The 19,443-nt window shown below is 41.7% G+C and overlaps 1 protein-coding gene across 1 annotated transcript in view; it reads right to left on the bottom strand.

Moving 5' to 3' along the window:
• The window catches only part of LOC122790742 (protein-glutamine gamma-glutamyltransferase K-like), a 134,374-nt gene that overhangs the window by 39,145 nt on the left and 75,786 nt on the right, over positions 1-19,443 (bottom strand). The window contains exons 6-7 of the mRNA XM_044058336.1: positions 19,295-19,402; positions 4,401-4,575 (exon numbers count right to left, since the gene is read on the bottom strand). Of these exons, the coding sequence (XP_043914271.1) occupies positions 4,401-4,575; positions 19,295-19,402 (283 nt within the window). The remainder of the gene's footprint in view (positions 1-4,400; positions 4,576-19,294; positions 19,403-19,443) is intronic.

Here is a 19,443-nt window from a genome sequence, read left to right as displayed (position 1 = left end):
GTCAGCGAGGTGCTCTGCTTGACATGTATGGGCAGTCTCTGGGTTATGAACCTGTCCCTCCAGCATGTTCTGTTAATTGTGGTAATGAGGTTGAGATCTCTGGAGCATGTGGTACGTAGGGATTGGGATTTCTTTAGATGTAGCATTTCTAACAAAGCTAGGTCAGACATGGCTTTGTAAGTCAAGGAGAGATCGCCTCTAAGTAGGTGATATGATACAGATAATAGCTGGAGTTTTTTTAATCTGTCCATATAGGACAAGTGTTAAAGGCCTAGGATCCTCTTTGTGAGGTACTTTTGTGGCCTCCCCAGTTGTTGCAGGTGTCTAGTGAGGCACATGCCAAATGGGGCATTGTACTCGATGATTGGCCTAATGAGGGAAGAGTAGAAGGAGACAATGACCTCTTTCTTCCTGGATGCAAAACCCTTAGTAATGAGATGTGCCACATAGAAGGACTTTCTGACCACAGTGGCAATGTGGTGATCAAAAGAGAGGTTGCTGTCAACCTGTGTTCCCCGATCTCTTATAACGCCTTTTGTGTTCAGTGGACTACCATCAATGTGGTAACTCATGGGAACTGTTTTTTTTTCCCAAAGAGGATGATGACAGATTTTTTGGCATTGAGCTTAAGGCCATGGTTCTGACACCAGTCGGTGGTCTCAGTGAGGCCATTCTGTAGGATGTCAGCATCACTTGGGGAGTTAATAATACCCCCCAACTTGCAATCATCTGTGAACTTTGTCAGCAAGAGTCCTTTTGTGTTGACCTGGACTTCAGAGAAGTAGATACCAAACAGGAGAGGACCCAGGACCAAACCATGTGGGACTCCACTCGTGACTAGTCAGCAGTCTCACTTGGAGTCAGCTACTTTCACACTGTGGGTTCTATCTCTGAGCCAATTTGCAACCCATCTAGTGATATAGGGGTTAATGCCAAGCTTAGTGAGTTTTTCTATGATTCCTGAGTGGGAAATGGTATCAAAAACCTTGGCCAGATCAAGGTAGGCTGTATGAACCACCTTGACTTCATCCACAGCTCTGGTGACTGACTCAAAGAAGTCAACCAAGTTGAGCAGGCATGATTTACCCTTCACAAAACCAAACTGTGTGGGATCCAGAGTTTGGAGATTCCCTATATCCTTGTTTATGAGGTCCATGATGATGAGTTCTATGGCTTTGCATATCAAACTCTTCAGACTAATAGGGTGATAGTTCCCAGGTTCTGTAGTTGCTCCTCCTTTGTGGAGAGGGATGACTGTAGCAGTGTGCCATTCAGTAGGGACAAAACCTGGCGTGAGGCTGTTAATGAACATGGCACACAGGTGAGGTGCCAGTTCACTCTGTAGTTCATGTAGAACACAACCAGGGATATTGTCAGGTCCCACAGCAGAAGCTGTAGTCTTGGCCTTGAACAGTGCTGTTTTAACCTGTGCAGCAGTAATACTGGGTGCCTGGCAATCTACTGGTATTGTGATTGGCCCTTTGGGGAGGGAGGGGTAAAGTTGGCACTGAATCTGTAGGCCAGTATACTGGCAGTATCTGTTGGCTTGGTATAGGAGGTACCATTGTGCAGTAGCTCAGAGCAAATCTGGGTATTGCCGTGGAGATTCTTTATGTAACTATGGAAGGCCTTGTGGTTGTCTTTACTATCTGTTGCAATTCTGTTTTCATAGCTAGCATTAGAGGATTTGATGAGGGATCTCATCTTTTTGTTGAGGCTGATAAGGGAGTTTTTCCAGTATTGGGACTTCACCTTATTCCATATCAGTTTCTTCCTTCTGTTGTACAGTTTGCTTATGGCAGGGACCACCAGATTGGCTTCCTTTTTTGGAGGAGAGCGTCTTGGTTCTATTGGGTATAGCGAGATCCATGCATTTGTGTACGTGTTAGTACAGTGCATTGTGTATGGTTCTGCGGTCACGCAACTATTCTCCACTTGCATGGGTGCCGTGAAGTTAGCCACCTCTGTTTTTAGGAGCCCAAAATTAGGTTTGGAGAAGTTTTTCATGGTGGTTACCTTTGCGGGGGGTGGGTAGGACAGATGTGGATTTCCAAAGTGATTAGTTTGTGCTCGGATCTAACCAGGGAGGAGCTATCTATTGGTGTAGACTAGAGCAACGGTCGCCATGTTAGTAATGACCAGGTCAAGGATGTTGCTACCTCTAGTGGGGGTAAGAAAGAGCTGGTCCAGGGCATTGGAATTAATGAACTCCAGGAAACGTTGGGCAAGTGTATTGGTACATAAGTAGTTTACCCAGTTAATGGAGGGGTAGTTGAAGTCATCTAGTAAAAGAGTGTTAGGTTGGACCCTAATATTCTCCAGCGTGTTTAGAAACGTGGAGTGCAAGTCTTGGGGCATGGTTGGGGGCCTATAGCAAGCTATGACCTGAATCGCTGTCTTACCCAATGTTAGCTGCACTTGAAGTATCTCTGATGCGTTATGTTGGGCTACCAGTCTGGAGGCGTGTGCATCCTTTATGAATATGGAAACACCACCGCCTTTAATAACTATTTACTGATATCTGAATGCTGAGCTAAAAATTGACAGTCAAAACTCTTCACGATATAACACACTGCAATAACAATATTTACATAATAATTTATATTAACACTTTGTCTTTGTCTTTTTCCACCTTAGTCCTGCGTGCTAACCCTACCCTTAACACTTACATTGACCCTAACCCAAACCCTACACATTACTATATGAAAACCCTTTCCCTAACAGCATCACAACACAGCACACACACACACACACACACACACACATATATATATATATATATATATATATATATATATATATACACATATATGGTCTATATCAGTTCAACAAAACAACTCATCATTGAATACAAGAACCTTGAACTTCTAACCACGAAATCTAAAAACATCAAAAGCTCAGAACAGTGAATGTTTTCCCTGGGAAAAAAATTCACTGTTCCGAGAAACACACACACAGCACAAGCACACCAAAAAAACAGCAATCCACACACATACACTTAAAATCCTACATCTAACCCTACACTAAACTGTACATACAGTACTATCTATCCACTATCCTTAACCCAAAACCTAATCCTAAAGTCCGTCATTATTGCACACTTACCCGCGCCCTAACCCTAACTCACATACCCCGCCCTAACCCTAAAGTATATCACTATCGCACACTCACATCACCTGCGCCCTAACCTTAACTCACATATCCCACCCTAACCCTAACGTCCGCACAATCGCACACTTACTTGAACCCAACCTGTAACTTTCCACTACAGTGCTGAAAAAAGCGAAGCCACAGAAACGGAAAACCAAATTCTTTCCCTAGGAAAAAATTTGGTTATCTGCATCTTCACTATTTTCAGCATTCGCTGTTTTCAGGTCGATATTAGACCATTCAAATTATTAACACTTTGATGATCTAATACAGACCCTAGAGATATATATATATATATATATATATATATATATATATATATATATATCTATATATATATATATATATATCTATATATATATATATATATATATATATATATATATATGTATATATATATATATATATATACATGCACACACACACACACACACACACACACACACATATATATTACATATATTACACACGATATATCTATATGTGTGTGTGTAGTGTGTGTGTGTATATATATATATATATATATACACACACACACACACACACACACACACACACACACACACATATATATATATATATATATATATATATATATATATATATATAGTTGTGGGGTTGTGTGAATGCACTTGGGTCTATATTAGAACATCGAAAGTTTAATAGTTCGAATCACTGAAGGTCGACCTTTATTGATCGGACTATTAAAATTTTGAATGTTCATTAAAATAAATAAATAAATAAAAAGAAAATCTAAAGGGTGTAGGCAGGGGTCAAGCCCCCCTGCACCCCCCACACCCCCCGCTACTTAAATATACCAACTCTGAAACTGCACTACTTTGAAGTAAACAGAACTCTCCCCTTACAGAGATTTCTGTTTACCCATTTGATGTTCTGCATTTTGCTATTCTCGTGTCGACAATGTTGGATTCGATTCGGGCATTGAGAATATAATATTGACCCGATGCACTTCTTTTTTGGTTTTTTGTTTGTCTTCACTGTAACATTCCCTTGATGTAATTTATTGGCAGAATATGGTGCAACATAACATTTATTCAACAAAAGGTGATATACTCGGAGGAGATGCCATATTAGTAGCCTTAGTACCAAACTCAAGACTTCAATAATGCATACAATAACTGTAGAGCTTCTTCAACAGAAAGATGCAATAAAAGACAGACTACCTAGAGAGAAGACATTTTGTGAACTATAAGCTAGAAAATAGCCTGAATATATTATGTTAAATGTACCTGTTGTAGTAACACCAGAAAACACCCAACATTGCCCATAACACACAGGCTTGCGAGTTTTATGGTACTGAAGGAGAATGTCCTCACTGCCCACCCAGGAGGTTGGACTGGTTCCATCACTGTAATCACCTGACCAGTTTCCTTCCAAAACACCATCATCATCGGGTGAGTTAACCTGAAACGAGACACAAACAATTACTTACTGCTATGACACAGTATGTATGTATGTGAAGCGCTACCAAATCCTGAAAGCCCAAAATCCTGAAACACAAAATTCTGAGACCAAAATCTTGAAAGTTCAAAATACTGAAACCTCAAAATACTGAATCTCATAATACTGAAAACACACGGGATACCAGCACTTATTTATTCCAGCACAAGTACATACAGAAACGTATTACCCTTCAACTATAATCAGGGGGGCAAGCCACCTTGCACTCCCCACATCCCCTGCTACTTAAATATATAATCTCCAAGATTGCAATTCACTACACTAAGTGCAATCATGGAGTTGATATATTTAAGTAGCAGGGGGTGTGGGGGGTACAGGGTGGCTTGCCCCCTGCTTATACTTGGAGAAGAGTAATATGGTTTGTCTTTTATCTGTTTCTATATGTACGTGTGCTGGAATATAGTAAGTGTTGGTATCCTGTATGCTTTCAGTATTATGAGATTCAGTATTTAGAGTTTTCAGTATTTTGAACTTTCAAGATTTTGGTCTCAGGATTTTGGGCTTTCAGGATTTGTTAATGCTCCCATGTATGTATATATATATATATATATATATATATATATATATATATTAGCATATTAGCATTTGTTCACAGGGATAGTCAGACTGGGAGGACAGCCCCTTTTTAGAGGTGCCACAGAAAGAAAAAGCTTGATAAAAAAGATTATATGTGCATATTTAAAAAACAGAAAATATTTCTATTAATAAACAGTAAAGCTGCTTGCATGTTGTTTAATGTTTTCACCATCCTTGAATGCTGAAAAAAATGCAGTCTTATCTCAGTCTATGCTACAGGCTCACACAGTGGTGCAGGTGGGCTGCAAGTCATTTACTGACTATAGCTGTATACAGCAAACTTTTCTACCAGTCAGTCTTGGACATTTTCCTATGGAATTGTTCGAGGTACTGTTTACACTGAGAATGTTCTATGGTATTTGTCCCAGGTCCAAAAACTGAAGAAGAAGCTTACTGCTATCTTATATGCGTGTGTATACATATATATGTGTGTGTGTGTGTAAACTGGTACTTGTGAGAAACAAAGCTGCTGGCTGAGAATCCTAAAAAAAATCAGAAAAAAGAACCATGCCATGTAGACAAGCTCAGTTCAGACTTCAGAGTAATCAAGCAATTATAATGGGCTTAGAAATTTAGAAATCAAACCTTCTTTATTGAAAAACAAATAGATAAGTACTTTCGCCCTTAAACAAGCTTTGTCAGATCTAAATTATGGTTACATGACATGTAGTATTTATCTGCTTTAATACAGAGATCACTGTTAATTAACTCAAACTGGGGTCATAAAAGTATGTCATAGGCTATTCATCCAAGCTACAATAGGATAAGTCTCATCTTTCATACCTGATCTGCATACCTACTCCTATTGGTAGCTAATAGGTTATAGCATATGTGCTGTTTTCCTATCCTATGTGGCTAGTACCTAAATGATATTGACACTTTACATAGAACTTGTCTTTGCCTTGTCATCATTGTGGCCATTGATGGAACTGCAGATTGAGCACCTTGGTGCTTTCCATAATTAAAATAGCTCAGTCCAATAAGATGAACAAACACAAAGGCAAAACAACAAACTAAGAATCCAAAAAACCAAAAGCGAGCAGGAATGACATAAAACCACAATTTAATGTTGTAAGCGCTTTCGGAAACAGACTGTGCTTTTCCTTCCTCAGACAAAGAACATTAATTTTAAAATGCTTATAAAACAAACATAAAGTGCCAATTAATTAATTAATTAACCTAAAAATCAAATATTTAAAGAAAGAGGCTCCATGATTTAACCTTTTCAAAGAATTACAAGCTGAACAACTCTTGGGTTTCAAGAACCCATAGCAACCTCCGTTTAAAAATAATTTTAGAATATTTATTTTTGGTATGGATAAACTTATGCTACAATTAATGAATTGTGGTTTTAGATTTGTATTAAAATTTATGAACGGAGGTTTATGTTTGTTTTATAAGCATTTTAAAATGACTGTTCTTTGTCTGAGGAAGGAAAAGCACAGTCTGTTTCCGAAAGCGCTTACAACATTAAATTGTGGTTTTATGTCATTCCTGCTCGCTTTTGTTTTTTTGGATTCTCAGTCCAATAAGACGCCAACATGACTGGTTATAACACAGCTTTGTGGCATAAGGGATAAAGCCGTGACTATGACCTGGATGACCTGAGTTCAGATAATAGAGCAGGTGCTAATAAAGCTGGGTAGGGGAAGAGAGGACCGACCACCAAATGCTAGGACGCTTATCCTAAGGAGCGGAAATGGTAGTCTGGTGGTTGTTTTATCAATGCAAGCAGATGTTCACAAGAAAAAACAGCCATAATCTGAGACATGGGATTAGTTTACTAAAATGATGATGGCATCTCTTACTAGCATATGTGTGAGAGCACTTAAATGAAGGGGGAGGGCCTAATAGGCCCTTGTGTTCATGTAGGGATCCATGTGAGCCAACAAGGAGTGGAGTTTGAGCCTAAATAGAAAATCCCCTGATGGCTGTAAGAATGACACCCTCTGAGATAATTTCTCACACTGCAGGAAACGAGTGAGCAGACAGCACTGAATAAAAAGAATTAAAAAATAAGGACTGGCTATAAAACAAAGACGAAGACCAATCAACTCAAGAAAAGAAGAGACGTAATAGCTTACTACCATCCCCAACTCTTCAGCAAAAGCAATGTTTCATGTTTTGTTTCTACTAGAAATATTAAGATATAGCTGAGTTTAGCAATAAAACGTGTCTTATTAAAGGGTAAAAATGGGTTGTTCCTTTACTACAGCAACTACAAGTCATGCTAAATATGAAAACTTAGCTATTTTTAAGATGATTTATAGTAAAATAATATAGCCATCTTTTCAAGTAAAGTATTTTTCCAAAGAACTTTAACATAAAGTTAATTCACTGGCAACAGACCACATCCTCTCTATCGTTGTCCCACAACAGGGGCAGAGGCAGTTGTAGCTCTTTGTAATTACAGATGGTTATTTCTTAGTTTTACTCTGGTAGTGCAGGAGATATTCAACTTTTGCAAAGAGGGCTGTTGAAATCAAAAGGCTGCTTAAGTTAGACTTCCCCTGAAATCTTGCTCCTTGCATGGAAACTTAATTGTTCTACAGACTATACAAAATCCTGCCTTCTTATGATTTTCATGGATATGTCATACAGTATCACATCAAAAAAATCTGCCAAAAACGTTAGCGTCTCTTCCTGTTTCCCTTTTCTGCCAATCTATGTATTCTTTGCCCAGTCATAATTTACATGTACATTGATGTACCTTTTTGAAGTATTTTTTTCTGTTAGAACATAAAAGTTTAGAACAGATTAGGTTCATAGGTTCATAGGTTCATACTAGGCTATCTGCCCGAGGGCATTTATAAGCCTAGCCCATAGTTTTGTGGCTTACGCCACCCCTTTAGTTTGAAGAAACTATGCCCATTATTTTGCTGTGGCTCTGTCGAGCAGTGACACTGAGGTAACCCCTGGGGTGTATCTGCGATCTCCCATCCATTGGTCAAGATTCCTCTTGAAGAAGGCCAGCGAGGTGCTCTGCCTCACATAAACCGGGATTTTGTTCCACAGCATAGGGAGTCTTTGGGTGATGAATCTATCCCTCCAGCACGTCCTATTAATAACAGTGTCGAGGTTTAAGTCTCCCGCCCTTGTGGCTCTGAGGGATCTAGATTTTTTGAGATGAAGCAATTCATTCATCCCCCTTGATCACAGCTCTAAGCTTGTGACCACACTTGAGGATGGGGACATCCACTGACTATAAACTGAGAGCTTGAACCTATGACTCATCCCTCACTTCACCCCTGCAGCTTTGGGCAATGCCTGCAGCACTGCTGCCACTGAACCTGTCCGTCCGTCAATCCCCCAGTTTGTGCACGCATCCATCCCTCCATCCATCAATCCCCCAGGCTGTTCTACTTTCCCTAGTGGCTAAGACCTCAAGACACCCAATCTCCTCCACATGAGGCAATACCTCCCCTTCACCTGCAGTGAGTCATCTCTCCTCTTTTGGGAAAGACCATGACGTCTGACTTGGAGACAACAATCCCCTCCCATCTGTTTCGCACTTAGTAATGACCTTCAAAATTCACACTTCTATAACAAATCCATATTCTTAAATGTTTAAATATTCTGACTGTATTATTGTTTTTGATTAATACACAAAATAAACAACCTACATAGGTTCATAGGTGTGTACTAGGCTAATGGCCCTGGGGCCTTTACAAGCCTAGCCATAGGATTACCCTGGCATCGTGCCACCCGACCTTAGTTCCCAGTGCCTCTGTTGAGTAGCGCCACTGGAGTTATCCCTGGGGTGAATTTTCTATTTCCCATCCACTCATCAAATTTTTCTTGAACAGGGTCAGCGAGGTGCTTTGCTTAACATGTATGGGAAGTCTATTTCATAGCATGGGCAGTCTCTAGGTTATATACCTATCCCTCTAGTAATGAGGTTGAGGTTTCTGGAGCATGTGGTGCGGAAGGATTGGGATTTATTTAGATGTAGCATTTCTAACAGAGCTAGGTAAGACATGGCTTTATAAGTCAAGCAGAGATCGCCTCTAAGTAGCAGATGTGAGACAGAGAATAGCTGGAGTTTTTTGAGTCTCTCCATACAGGACAAGTGTTTAAGGCCTATGATTCTCTTTGTGAGGTACTTCTGTGACCTCTCCACTTGTTGCAGGTGGCTAGTGAGGTACATACCAAAAAGGGCATTGTACTCAATGATTGGCCTAATGAGGGAAGAGTAGAGGGAGACAAAGACCTCTTTCTTCCTGGATGCAAAACCCTTAGTAATGAGATGTGCCACATAGAAAGACTTTCTGACCACAGTGGCAATGTGGTGATCAAAAGAGAGGTTGCTGTCAACCTGTGTTTCCAGAGCTCTTATAGGTTCATAGATAGATACTAGGCTATCTGCCTGTAGGCATTTATAAGCCTAGCCGGAATGTGTTGGCTATCGCTGCCCCCTTAGATTAGTTCCCTGTGTCTCTGTCCAGCAGAGCCATTGAAGTGATCCCTGGGGTAAACATTCTGTTTCCCATTTACTCGTCAAGGTTTCTCTTGAAGAGGGTTAGCAAGAAGCTTTGCCTAATGTAGACTGGACTCTTGTTCCAGAGCATGGGAAGTCTCTGGGACAGGAATCTATCCCTCCAGCATGTCCTATTTATTGTTGTGGTGAGGTTTAGATCCCTGGAGCGTGTGACTCGAGGGGATATGGTTTTCTTTAGGTGGAGCATGCCCATCAATTCTGGGTTGGACATGGCCTTGTATGTCAGGCAGAGATCACCTCTGAGTAGGCGGTATGCAACCGAGTACAGCTGGAGTTTGTATGAAAGTAGCTGACTCCAAGTTATAACGCCTTCTGTGTTCACTGGACTACCATCAATGTGGTAATTCATGGGAACCGGGTTTTTCCCAAAGGGGATGATGACACATTTTTTGGCATTGAGCTTAAGGGCATGGTTCTGACACCAGTTGTTGGTCTCAGTGAGGCCATTCTGTAGGATGTCAACATCACTTGGGTAGTTAATAGTAGCTCCCAACTTGCAATCATCTGCAAACTTTGTAGCCAGAGTTCCTTCATGTTGGCCTGGACTTCAGATGAGTAAATACCAAACAGGAGAGGACCCAGGACTGAACTCTCTGGGACTCCACTCATGAGTACTCAGCAGTCTATTTTCACACTGTGGGTCCTATCTGTGAGCCAGTTTGCAACCCATCTAGTGATATAGGGGTTGATGCCTAGCTTAATGAGTTTTCTATGATTCCTGTGTGGGGAATGATATCAAAGGCCTTGGCCAGATCAAGGTAGGCTGTATGAACCACCTTGCCTTCATCCACAGCTCTGGTGACTGCCTCAAAGAAGTCGACCAAGTTAAGCAGGCATGATCTACCCTTCACCAAATCAAACTGTGTGGGATCCATAGTTTGGAGATTCCCTATATCCTTGTTTATTAGGTCCATGATGATGTGTTCCATGGCTTTGCATATCAGACTCATCAGGCTAATGGGGCGATAGTTCCCAGGGTCTGTAGTCACTCCTCCTTTGTGGAGAGGGATGACTGTAGCAGTACGTCATTCGGTAGGGACAAAGGCTGAGGTGAGACTGTGATTGAATATGGCATACAGGTGAGGTGCCAGTTCACTCTGTAGTTCATGTAGAACACAGACAGGGATATTGTCAGGTCCCATAGAAGCTGTATTCTTGGCCTTGGACAGTGCTGTTTTAACCTGTGCAGCAATAATACTGGATGCCTGGCAATCTACTGGTATTGTCATTGGTTCTTTGGGGGGAGAGGTAAAGTTGGCACTGAATCTGTCAGTCAGTATATTGGCAATATCTGTTGGCTCGATATAGGAGGTACCACAGTGCAGTATCTCAGAGCAAATCTTGGTATTGTCGTGGAGATTCTTTACATAATTAAAGAAGCCCATGTAGTTGTCTTTACTATCTACTGCAATTCTGTTTTCATAGCTAGCTTTAGAGGATTTGATGAGGGATCTCAACTTTTTGTTGAGACTGATAAGGGAATTTTTCCAGTCTTGGGACTTCACCTTATTCTGCATCAGTTTCCTCCTTCTGTTGTAGAGTTTGTTTATGGCAGGGGACCACCAGATTGGCTTCCTTTTTTTGGAGGAGAGCATCTTGATTCTATTGGGTATGGCGAGATCCCTGCATTTTTGTACGTGTTCGTACTGTGCATTGGTGTATGATTCGGCTGTCGTGCAACTATTCTCCATTTGCATGGGTGCCATGAAGTTAGTCACCTCTGTTTTTAGGAGCCCAAAGTTAGCTATGGAGAAGTTTTTCATGGGGGTTACCTTTGCGAGGGGGGTGGGGGGGATGTGGATTTCCAAGGTGATTAGTTTGTGGTCGGATCTAACCAGGGAGGAGGTGACTACTGGTGTAGAGCAATGGTCACCCACGTTGATAATGACCACGTCAAGGATGTTGCTTCCTCTAGTGGGAGTAAGAACGAACTGGTCCAGGGTATTGGAATTAATGAACTCCAGGAAACACTGGGCAGGTGTACTGGTACACGAGTAGTTTTCCCAGTTAATGGAGGGGTAGTTGAAGTTGCCTAGTACGAGAGTGTTAGGTTGGACTCTAATATTCTCCAGGGTGCTTAGGAACGTGGAGTGTGAGTCTTGGGACATGGTTGGGGACTTATAACAGGCTATGACCTGAATTGCTGTCTTACCCAATGTTAGCTGCACCTCAAGTATCTCTGATGCGTTAGGTTGGGCTACCAGTCTGGAGGTGTGCGCATCTTTTATGAATATGGAACCACCACTGCCTTTGGAGTTTCAGTCCAAGTTCTGGGGCCGAAAGGTCTGGCATGAGTTATGGCCTGTTAGTGTAGGGATGCTTTTGCTACATTAAAGCAGGTCTCTGTTACAGCACAAATGTCGATGTTCTCCATTTTAAGGAGTCCTTCAAGCAAGTGCATTTTGAGATTTAGACTTCTAGCATTGAGCAGCATGACGCTCAGATTGCATTTGTTTGTAGCTGTTACGGTGGTAATTTGGTCTTTGGAATACTGCCTAAAAAAGGCATTATAGGTGTGGCAAGAGCCTTGGCCAGTATCCAGTAGCCCAGGGGTGACAGATGCAGGTCATCTCTGACAAAGCATCGATGTCTGTCAATCATGTCATTCCCAGGCAGACAGATACTGGATCCCCTTAGAAAGACACCAGAAACTTAGCCAATTTTTGAAATCAATCATTTTCTGCTTGTATTGTGGTATCATTCTGGGTGATGGTAGGATGCTGCTCAGGGCTAGGGTCATACCCACCTGGGCTACATAATCCGAGAGCTCCTCCATGTCTCTTTTCATGTAGTCCAGGGAGGTACATCTCAGGTCATTCACACCCACATGTACAATGACTGAGTCATGTTTGTACCTGTTGTTGAGGGATCTAAGTGCGTGCGTTAAGAGGTGGATTCTGGCACTTGACAGGCAGATGACTGTTACTTTCTCCTTATTCAACCTAATGAGTGGGACATCAGTGTGTCTCACTATCAAGTCACCTATGACTAGTTTGATGGGCATGCTGTTTTGCTTTAGGGGCTTTGGTTGAGTGGCACACTGTTTAGGAGAGTTATGTGTCACATGATTAGTGCTGTGTTGTGTTTCTGCCTTGGAGGTCTCTGCTGTTTGGGTAGATTTTTATTGAGAGCCTCCGCGAAGGTGGGTATTTGGTTTGTGTTTTTATGTGAAGGCAGTGCTAGTGTGTCTTCTGAAGGGCTAGTGTTCCATGTGGTGTGGTGCAAGTGCTGACCTTCTCCTCTTGACCAGCTACTCCAGTCTTGGCTGGAGAGTGCGTGGCTTCTAATTTGTACATGAGGCAGTTGCTACATTGCCTCAGGATGCCCAAGTTCACCAGGCTAATAGGAGAAAGCACAACAGGGAACTGACCTTTAGACATGCCTGGAGGGGTGGGCATTAATAATAAGCACTGGATCTGTTTCCTTGTAGAACGTTTAGTGCTGGTAGCACTTTTGTCTGCTACAATAATTGCTACAAGAAGTCTGGTAAAGTGCTAAACTAATAAGCTAGTAAAAGTGCAGCAGAGGAGAGAACTAGCCTTTGGCACCACTCAAAAGCTTACAAATAGTCCTGGATACAGCAAGTCTGTATCTGGACTAGACTAGTCACAGGATAGGTAGGAAACAGATGCAAATGTGGGCTTTTAAACCAGAAAGTTGAGAGAGATGGAAAAACTGCCCAAACGGCCAATAAACTACAATTTCTGGGCCAGAAACCACTCCTCTTGTGGTAGATAAGCTACCTAGTGCTTACCACTCCCACTGATAAGCTATAAGCTAGAAGGTTTCCCTCCAATACAGAAAGGCTTGGGGGCTCAGAAGCTTACATACAGTCCTGGATACAGCAAATCTGTATCTGGACTAGACTAGTTACAGGAAAGTCGGGAAAAGCACAAACATGGGCTTTTAAGCCGGAATGTTGAGAGAGATGGAAAAACTGCCCAAACGGCCAATAAACTACAATTTCTGGGCCAGAAACCACTCCTCTTGTGGTAGATAGGCTACCTAGTGCTTACCACTCCCACTGACAAGCTAGAAGACTTCCCTCCAACACAGTAAGGCTTGGGGGCTCAGAAACTTACAAACAGTCCTAGAAACAGCAAATCTGTATCTGGACTAGACTAGTTACAGGAAAGGCGGGAAACAAGTGCAAATGTGGGCTTTTAAGAGATGGAAAAAACTGCCCAAACGGCCAATAAACTACAATTTCTGGGTCAGAAACCACTCCTCTTGAGGTAGGAGTGCTACCTAGTGCTTACCACTCCCAGTGATAAGCTAGAAAGCTTCCCTCTAACACAAAAAGGCTTGGGGGGGGGCTCAGAAGCTTACAAACAGTCTTGGATACAAGAAATTTATATCTGGACTGGACTAGCTACAAGAAAAGTGGGAAAGAATCTCAAACGTGGGCTTAAACCAGGAAAAGTTGAGAGAGATGGAAAAACTGCCCAAACTGCCAATAAACTACAATTTCCGGGCCAGAAACCACTTCTCTTGTGGTAGATAGGATATCTAGTGCTTACCACTCCCACTGACAAGCTAGATGACTTCCCTCCAACACAGAAAGGCTTGGGGGGCTCAGAAGCTTTCAAACAGTCCTGGAAACAGCAAATCTGTATTTAGACTACACAAGTTACAGGAAAGGCAGGAAACGAGTGCAAATGCGGGCTTTTAAACCAGAAAAGTTGAAAGAGATGGAAAAACTACCCAAATGGTCAATAACTACAATTTCTGGGCCAGAAACCAATCCTCTTGTGGTAGGTAGTCTACTTAGTGCTTAGCAGTCACACTGATAAGCTAGAAGGCTTCCCTCAAACACCGAAAGGCTTGGGGGGCTCAGAAGCTTAAAAACAGTCCCGGATGCAGCAAATCTGTATCTGGACTAGACTAGTTACAGGACATGGGGGGAAACAAGTGCAAATGTGGCCTTTTAAATCAGAAAGTTGAAAGAGATGGAAAAAACTGCCCAAACGGCCAATAAACTACAATTTCTGGGTCAGAAACCACTCCTCTTGTGGTAGAAGTGCTACCTAGTGCTTTCCACTCCCACTGATAAGCTAGAAGGCTTCCCTCTAACACAGAAAGGCTTGGGGGGGGGGGGGCTCAGAAGCTTACAGTCTTGGATACAGGAAATCTGTATCTGGACTAGACTAGTTACAGGAAAAGTGGGAAACAAGCTCAAACATGGACTTAAACTAGAACAGTTGAGAGAGATGGAAAAGCTGCCCAAACGGCCAATAAACTACAGTTTCTGGGCCAGAAACCACTCCTCTTGTGGTAGATAGGCTACCTAGTGCTTACCACTCCTGCTGATAAGCTAGAAGGCTTCACTTCAATACAGAAAGGCTTGGGGACTCAGAAGCTAACATACAGTCCTGGATACAGCAAATCTGTATCTGGACTAGACTAGTTACAGGAAAGGTGGGAAAAGCGCAAACGTGGGCTTTTAAACCAGAACATTGAAAGAGATGGAAAAACTGCCCAAACAGCCAATAACTACAATTTCTGGGCCAGAAACTACTCCTCTTGTGGTAGACAGGCTACTTAGTGCTTACCACTCCAGCTGACAAGCTTGAAGGCTTCCCTCCATCACAGAAAGGCTTGGGGGGCTCAGAAGCATACAAACAGTCCTGGAAACAGCAAATCTGTATCTGGACTACACTAGTTGCAGGAAAAGTGTGAAACAAGCTGAAATGTGGGCTTTTAAACCAGAAAAGTTGAGAGAGATGGAAAAACTGCCCAAACGGACAATAACTACAATTTCTGAGCCAGGAACCAATCCTTTTTTGGTAGATAGTCTACCTAGTTCTTACCACTCCCACTGATAAGCTAGAAAGCTTCCCTCCAACACAGAAAGGCTTGGGGGACTCAGAAGCTTACAAACAGTCCTGGATACAGCAAATCTGTATCTGGACTATACTAGTTACAGAAAAGGCAGGAAACAAGCTTAGAATTATTATTATTATTTTTTTACAGAAAGGCAGCTAAAACAGCACTAAAACAATTCAAGTGCAGTGCAAGCTAGCACACTTGAGTGTGTAGCAGTATTAAAGCAAATACAGTTTAAATAAATGCAATTTATTCACACTGTATTCTGAACTGAATAATTGTTTTATTCAACTCTGAATAGTTAAAAAGTGCCAAAAATATACTTATCAGCTGAGAAGCACACTCAGTCAGAACACAAGGAGATTCCAGCAATTGTTTTTTTTTTTTTGTAAAGTGGAAAGGGAGAACGCAGGAACAGAAGATAAATTGAGGTTAAGAATCTAAGTGGGTTGGAATTCTCAGATGTTCTCTCTGTATTAGGTAGAATGAGCTCATGACACTAGACTGGGAGGAGTGTCCCAGATCAAATTTATAGAATGGGCGGGCAACTGCAAAGCCACCAAGTAAAAGAACTACTAGCTATAGCCAGTAAATTAAACATTTAAGTAGATAAAGGAGCAAGGAGACTCTAGAGAATGCTTTTAACTGCAAACAAATCAGTTATATGATACCTGCTTAGAACGCAGAAACCTCACACAAAATGCACAGAAAAGCACAGACTCACAAACAGAAAATACAACTATCAGTATGAAAAGGCAGTTTACAGTTAAGTAATTCAGTAAAAATGGAATTAGATTAATAAAACATAATCTAGCAATGAAAAATACAGTTAAAACCATACATAAATACAGTGAAACAGTAAAAAAAGCTTTATAACAGTGCAAACTGTAGTAGATTAGCTGTATAGCACAATTATAAGCATTAAAGAAGTGCAATTCAATGAAATAAATGTTAGAAATAACCTATACTACTCGTGGAATCTTAAGAAATTTCTGCTTTGTCCCAGTGATCAATGACCACTCCATAGCCTGATAAATACATTTTACTGTATTATGTCAGTGCAGGATTTCCTATGGTCTGATTTCAGACTTGGCAAATCAATATTAATTCCTAAGCTTGTTGAGCCATTATAACACAAATAATCCATCCTAGGAGTGTGATTATTTACCCATCTAGTTAATGTGAATAATAGGATAGCACATGTGCTGATAGGAAATGGGAAAAGGAGAATATGTTGTTAAGAGTGATATAAAGTAGGACAGTACGGGTCTGTTAGTGGTGTGAGGTTATAAGGAGCACTGTGTGAGGAAATGCATTCTAGGTGTGTTCTTGGATGTTTTCTTGTTGGTCTTTGCTGTGTTTTTTGTTTTGTTTTTCTGTGCAACATATTCGGCAGAATGTGTTGAAATCATTAATTTTCAAATCTCATAATATAAGTCTGTTGTTATAGGTTCTCATATTCTTTGCTTAAAGCAGAATGTGTGGATATTGTCAGTATATGCAAAAAACTCCCTTACCAGCCTCAGTAAGAAGCTGAGATCCCTCATAAAATCCTCCAAAGCTAGTTATGAAAATAAAATTGTCAAAGATTCCAAAGACACCACAAGGTATTCTATAGTTACGTCAAGAATCTAAATGGCAATGCTCAGATCTGCTCTGAGCTACAACAGAATGGCATTAAATATACTGATCCCAAAGATATTGCCAATATCCTGGCAGATCGATTTAGTGCCAACTTCACACCCCTCTCACCCCCTAAAGGGCCCATCTCAATACCAAAAGATTGCCAAATTCCAATAATCATCCCACATAGGTAGAAACCGCACTCCCCAAAGCTAAGAATACAGCATCCATGGGACCAGATGACATCCCGGACTGTGTACTACATGAATTACAAAATGAACTGGCACCTCACCTAAGTGTTATGTTTAACCATAGCCTCACCTCAGGCTTTGTGCTCACTGAGTGATGCACAACTACAGTTATCCCACTCCAGAAGGGGGGAATCCACCTTGGATCCAGGGAACTACCATCCCATCAGTCTGATTAGTCTGATTTGCAAGGGCATGGAACGCATTATCATGGAACTTATAAACAAAGACAGTGGCAACCTTCAAACACTGGACCCCACCCAGTTTGGGTTCGTGAAGGGCCGATCTTGTCGCTTGAACCTGATTGACTTCTTTGAATCAATCTCCAGAGCTGTGGAAGAGGGTAAGGCAGTCCACACAGCCTATCTGGACCTCACCAAGGCCTTTGACACCATATCCCACTCTGGAATCATAGATAAACTTACTAAGCTGGGCATAAATCCCTACATCACTCGATGGGTTGCCATCTGGCTTACTGACAGAACCCAGACTGTAAAAGTAGCCAAAACAAAATCCAGCTCCAGACAAGTGACAAGTGAAGTACCTCAGTGTTCTGTCCTGGGACAGCTCTTGTTTGGCATCTACATCTCTGAAGTACAGGCCAACACTAAGGGACTCTGGCTAACAAAATTTTGCAGATGACTGCAAACTGGGAGCCATTATTGAATCTCCAAATGATGTGGATATTCTACAAAAGGACTTTTACAGAAACATATGCTTGGTGCCAGAGCCATGGGCTCAAGCTTAATGCCAAGAAATGTATAGTTATCCCCTTTGAGAAAAAACATGTACCCATAGGTGGCAGTACACTAAACACTGAAAGTGTGATGAGAGACTTAGGGACACAGGTGGACAGTGGTCTCACCTTCGATAACCACATTGCCACAACAGTCAGGAAATCCTTCTATGTGGCACACCTCATTACTAAGGGCTTTTCATCCAGAAAAAAGGAGGTCATTGTCCCACTGTACTCATCCCTCATTAGACCCATGATAGAGTACAACACCCCATTTGGTATGTACCTCACAAGACATCTGCAACAGCTGGAAAGGCCGCAGAAATACCTCACTAAAAGAATCACAGGGCTAAAGCAGATGCCCTATGCTGAACATCTAAAACAACTCCAGCTATACTCTGTGGCATATCATCTACTCAGAGGTGATCTCTGCTTAACATACAAGGCCATGTCAAACACTGAGCTGTTGGACATGCTCCACTTAAAGAAATCCCAAACCCTCAGAGCCACACGCTCCAGGGATCTAAACCTTGTCATCACAATGAACAAAATATGCTGGAGGGATAGGTTCCTGACCTACAGACTCCCCATACTCTGGAATAGACTGTCCATACATGTCAAGCAGAGCGCCTCATTGGCCCTCTTCAAAAGGAACCTTGACGATTGGATGGGAGATAGAAAATTCACCCCAGGGATCATGTCAGTTGCCCTACTAGACAGGGGTCCAGGGAAGTAAATATTGTGGGAAGAAATATCCAGGGAATTGTTGTAGCTAGGCTTGTATAGGCCCAATAGCCTAGTACCAACCTATGAACCTATATGTTAACAGTGTCTTCCACTTATAAGAAGTAAAACAAATATCAGCAAGAGTTACAGATGTGGAGCAAGAGACTTTGGGGCTTACTCTATAATTTTAGTACAGAAGAGGGGACATGACAGCACTCCAAACACACATAAACCCTACCGTATTAGTAACAAGGAGCTTTGCCATCTTTCAGGGTGCAGGTTACTGCACTAGTACATATGTGCCACTGGTAGCTGTGCTGGGGTTCAAACCTACAGCTCATGAGTTACAGCAGTCATTGTAAAAGTATGCTCATTTCAAGCAAACGACCTTGAGGCTAACCAAGCAATAAGCTGAGCAGCATCACTTACCATAGCAGAAATCACACGAGCAGTGCTCACAGAATCTTTGCTGCCAGATGCAGGCATTCCACCCTTTTCTAAGACATAGAGGCAAGCATCCAGAACTCCTTTCGAAAACTGAGTGTAGGGAAAAGTGGAAAAGTTAATTGCATAAAGAA

The sequence above is a fragment of the Protopterus annectens genome, chromosome 16.part0 (genome assembly GCF_019279795.1).
Source record: "Protopterus annectens isolate FY-2018-M chromosome 16.part0, PAN1.0, whole genome shotgun sequence".
Classification (NCBI taxonomy): domain Eukaryota; kingdom Metazoa; phylum Chordata; order Ceratodontiformes; family Protopteridae; genus Protopterus; species Protopterus annectens.
Note: the sequence above shows the minus strand (reverse complement) of the source record. Positions and strands in the feature narration are given on the sequence as shown.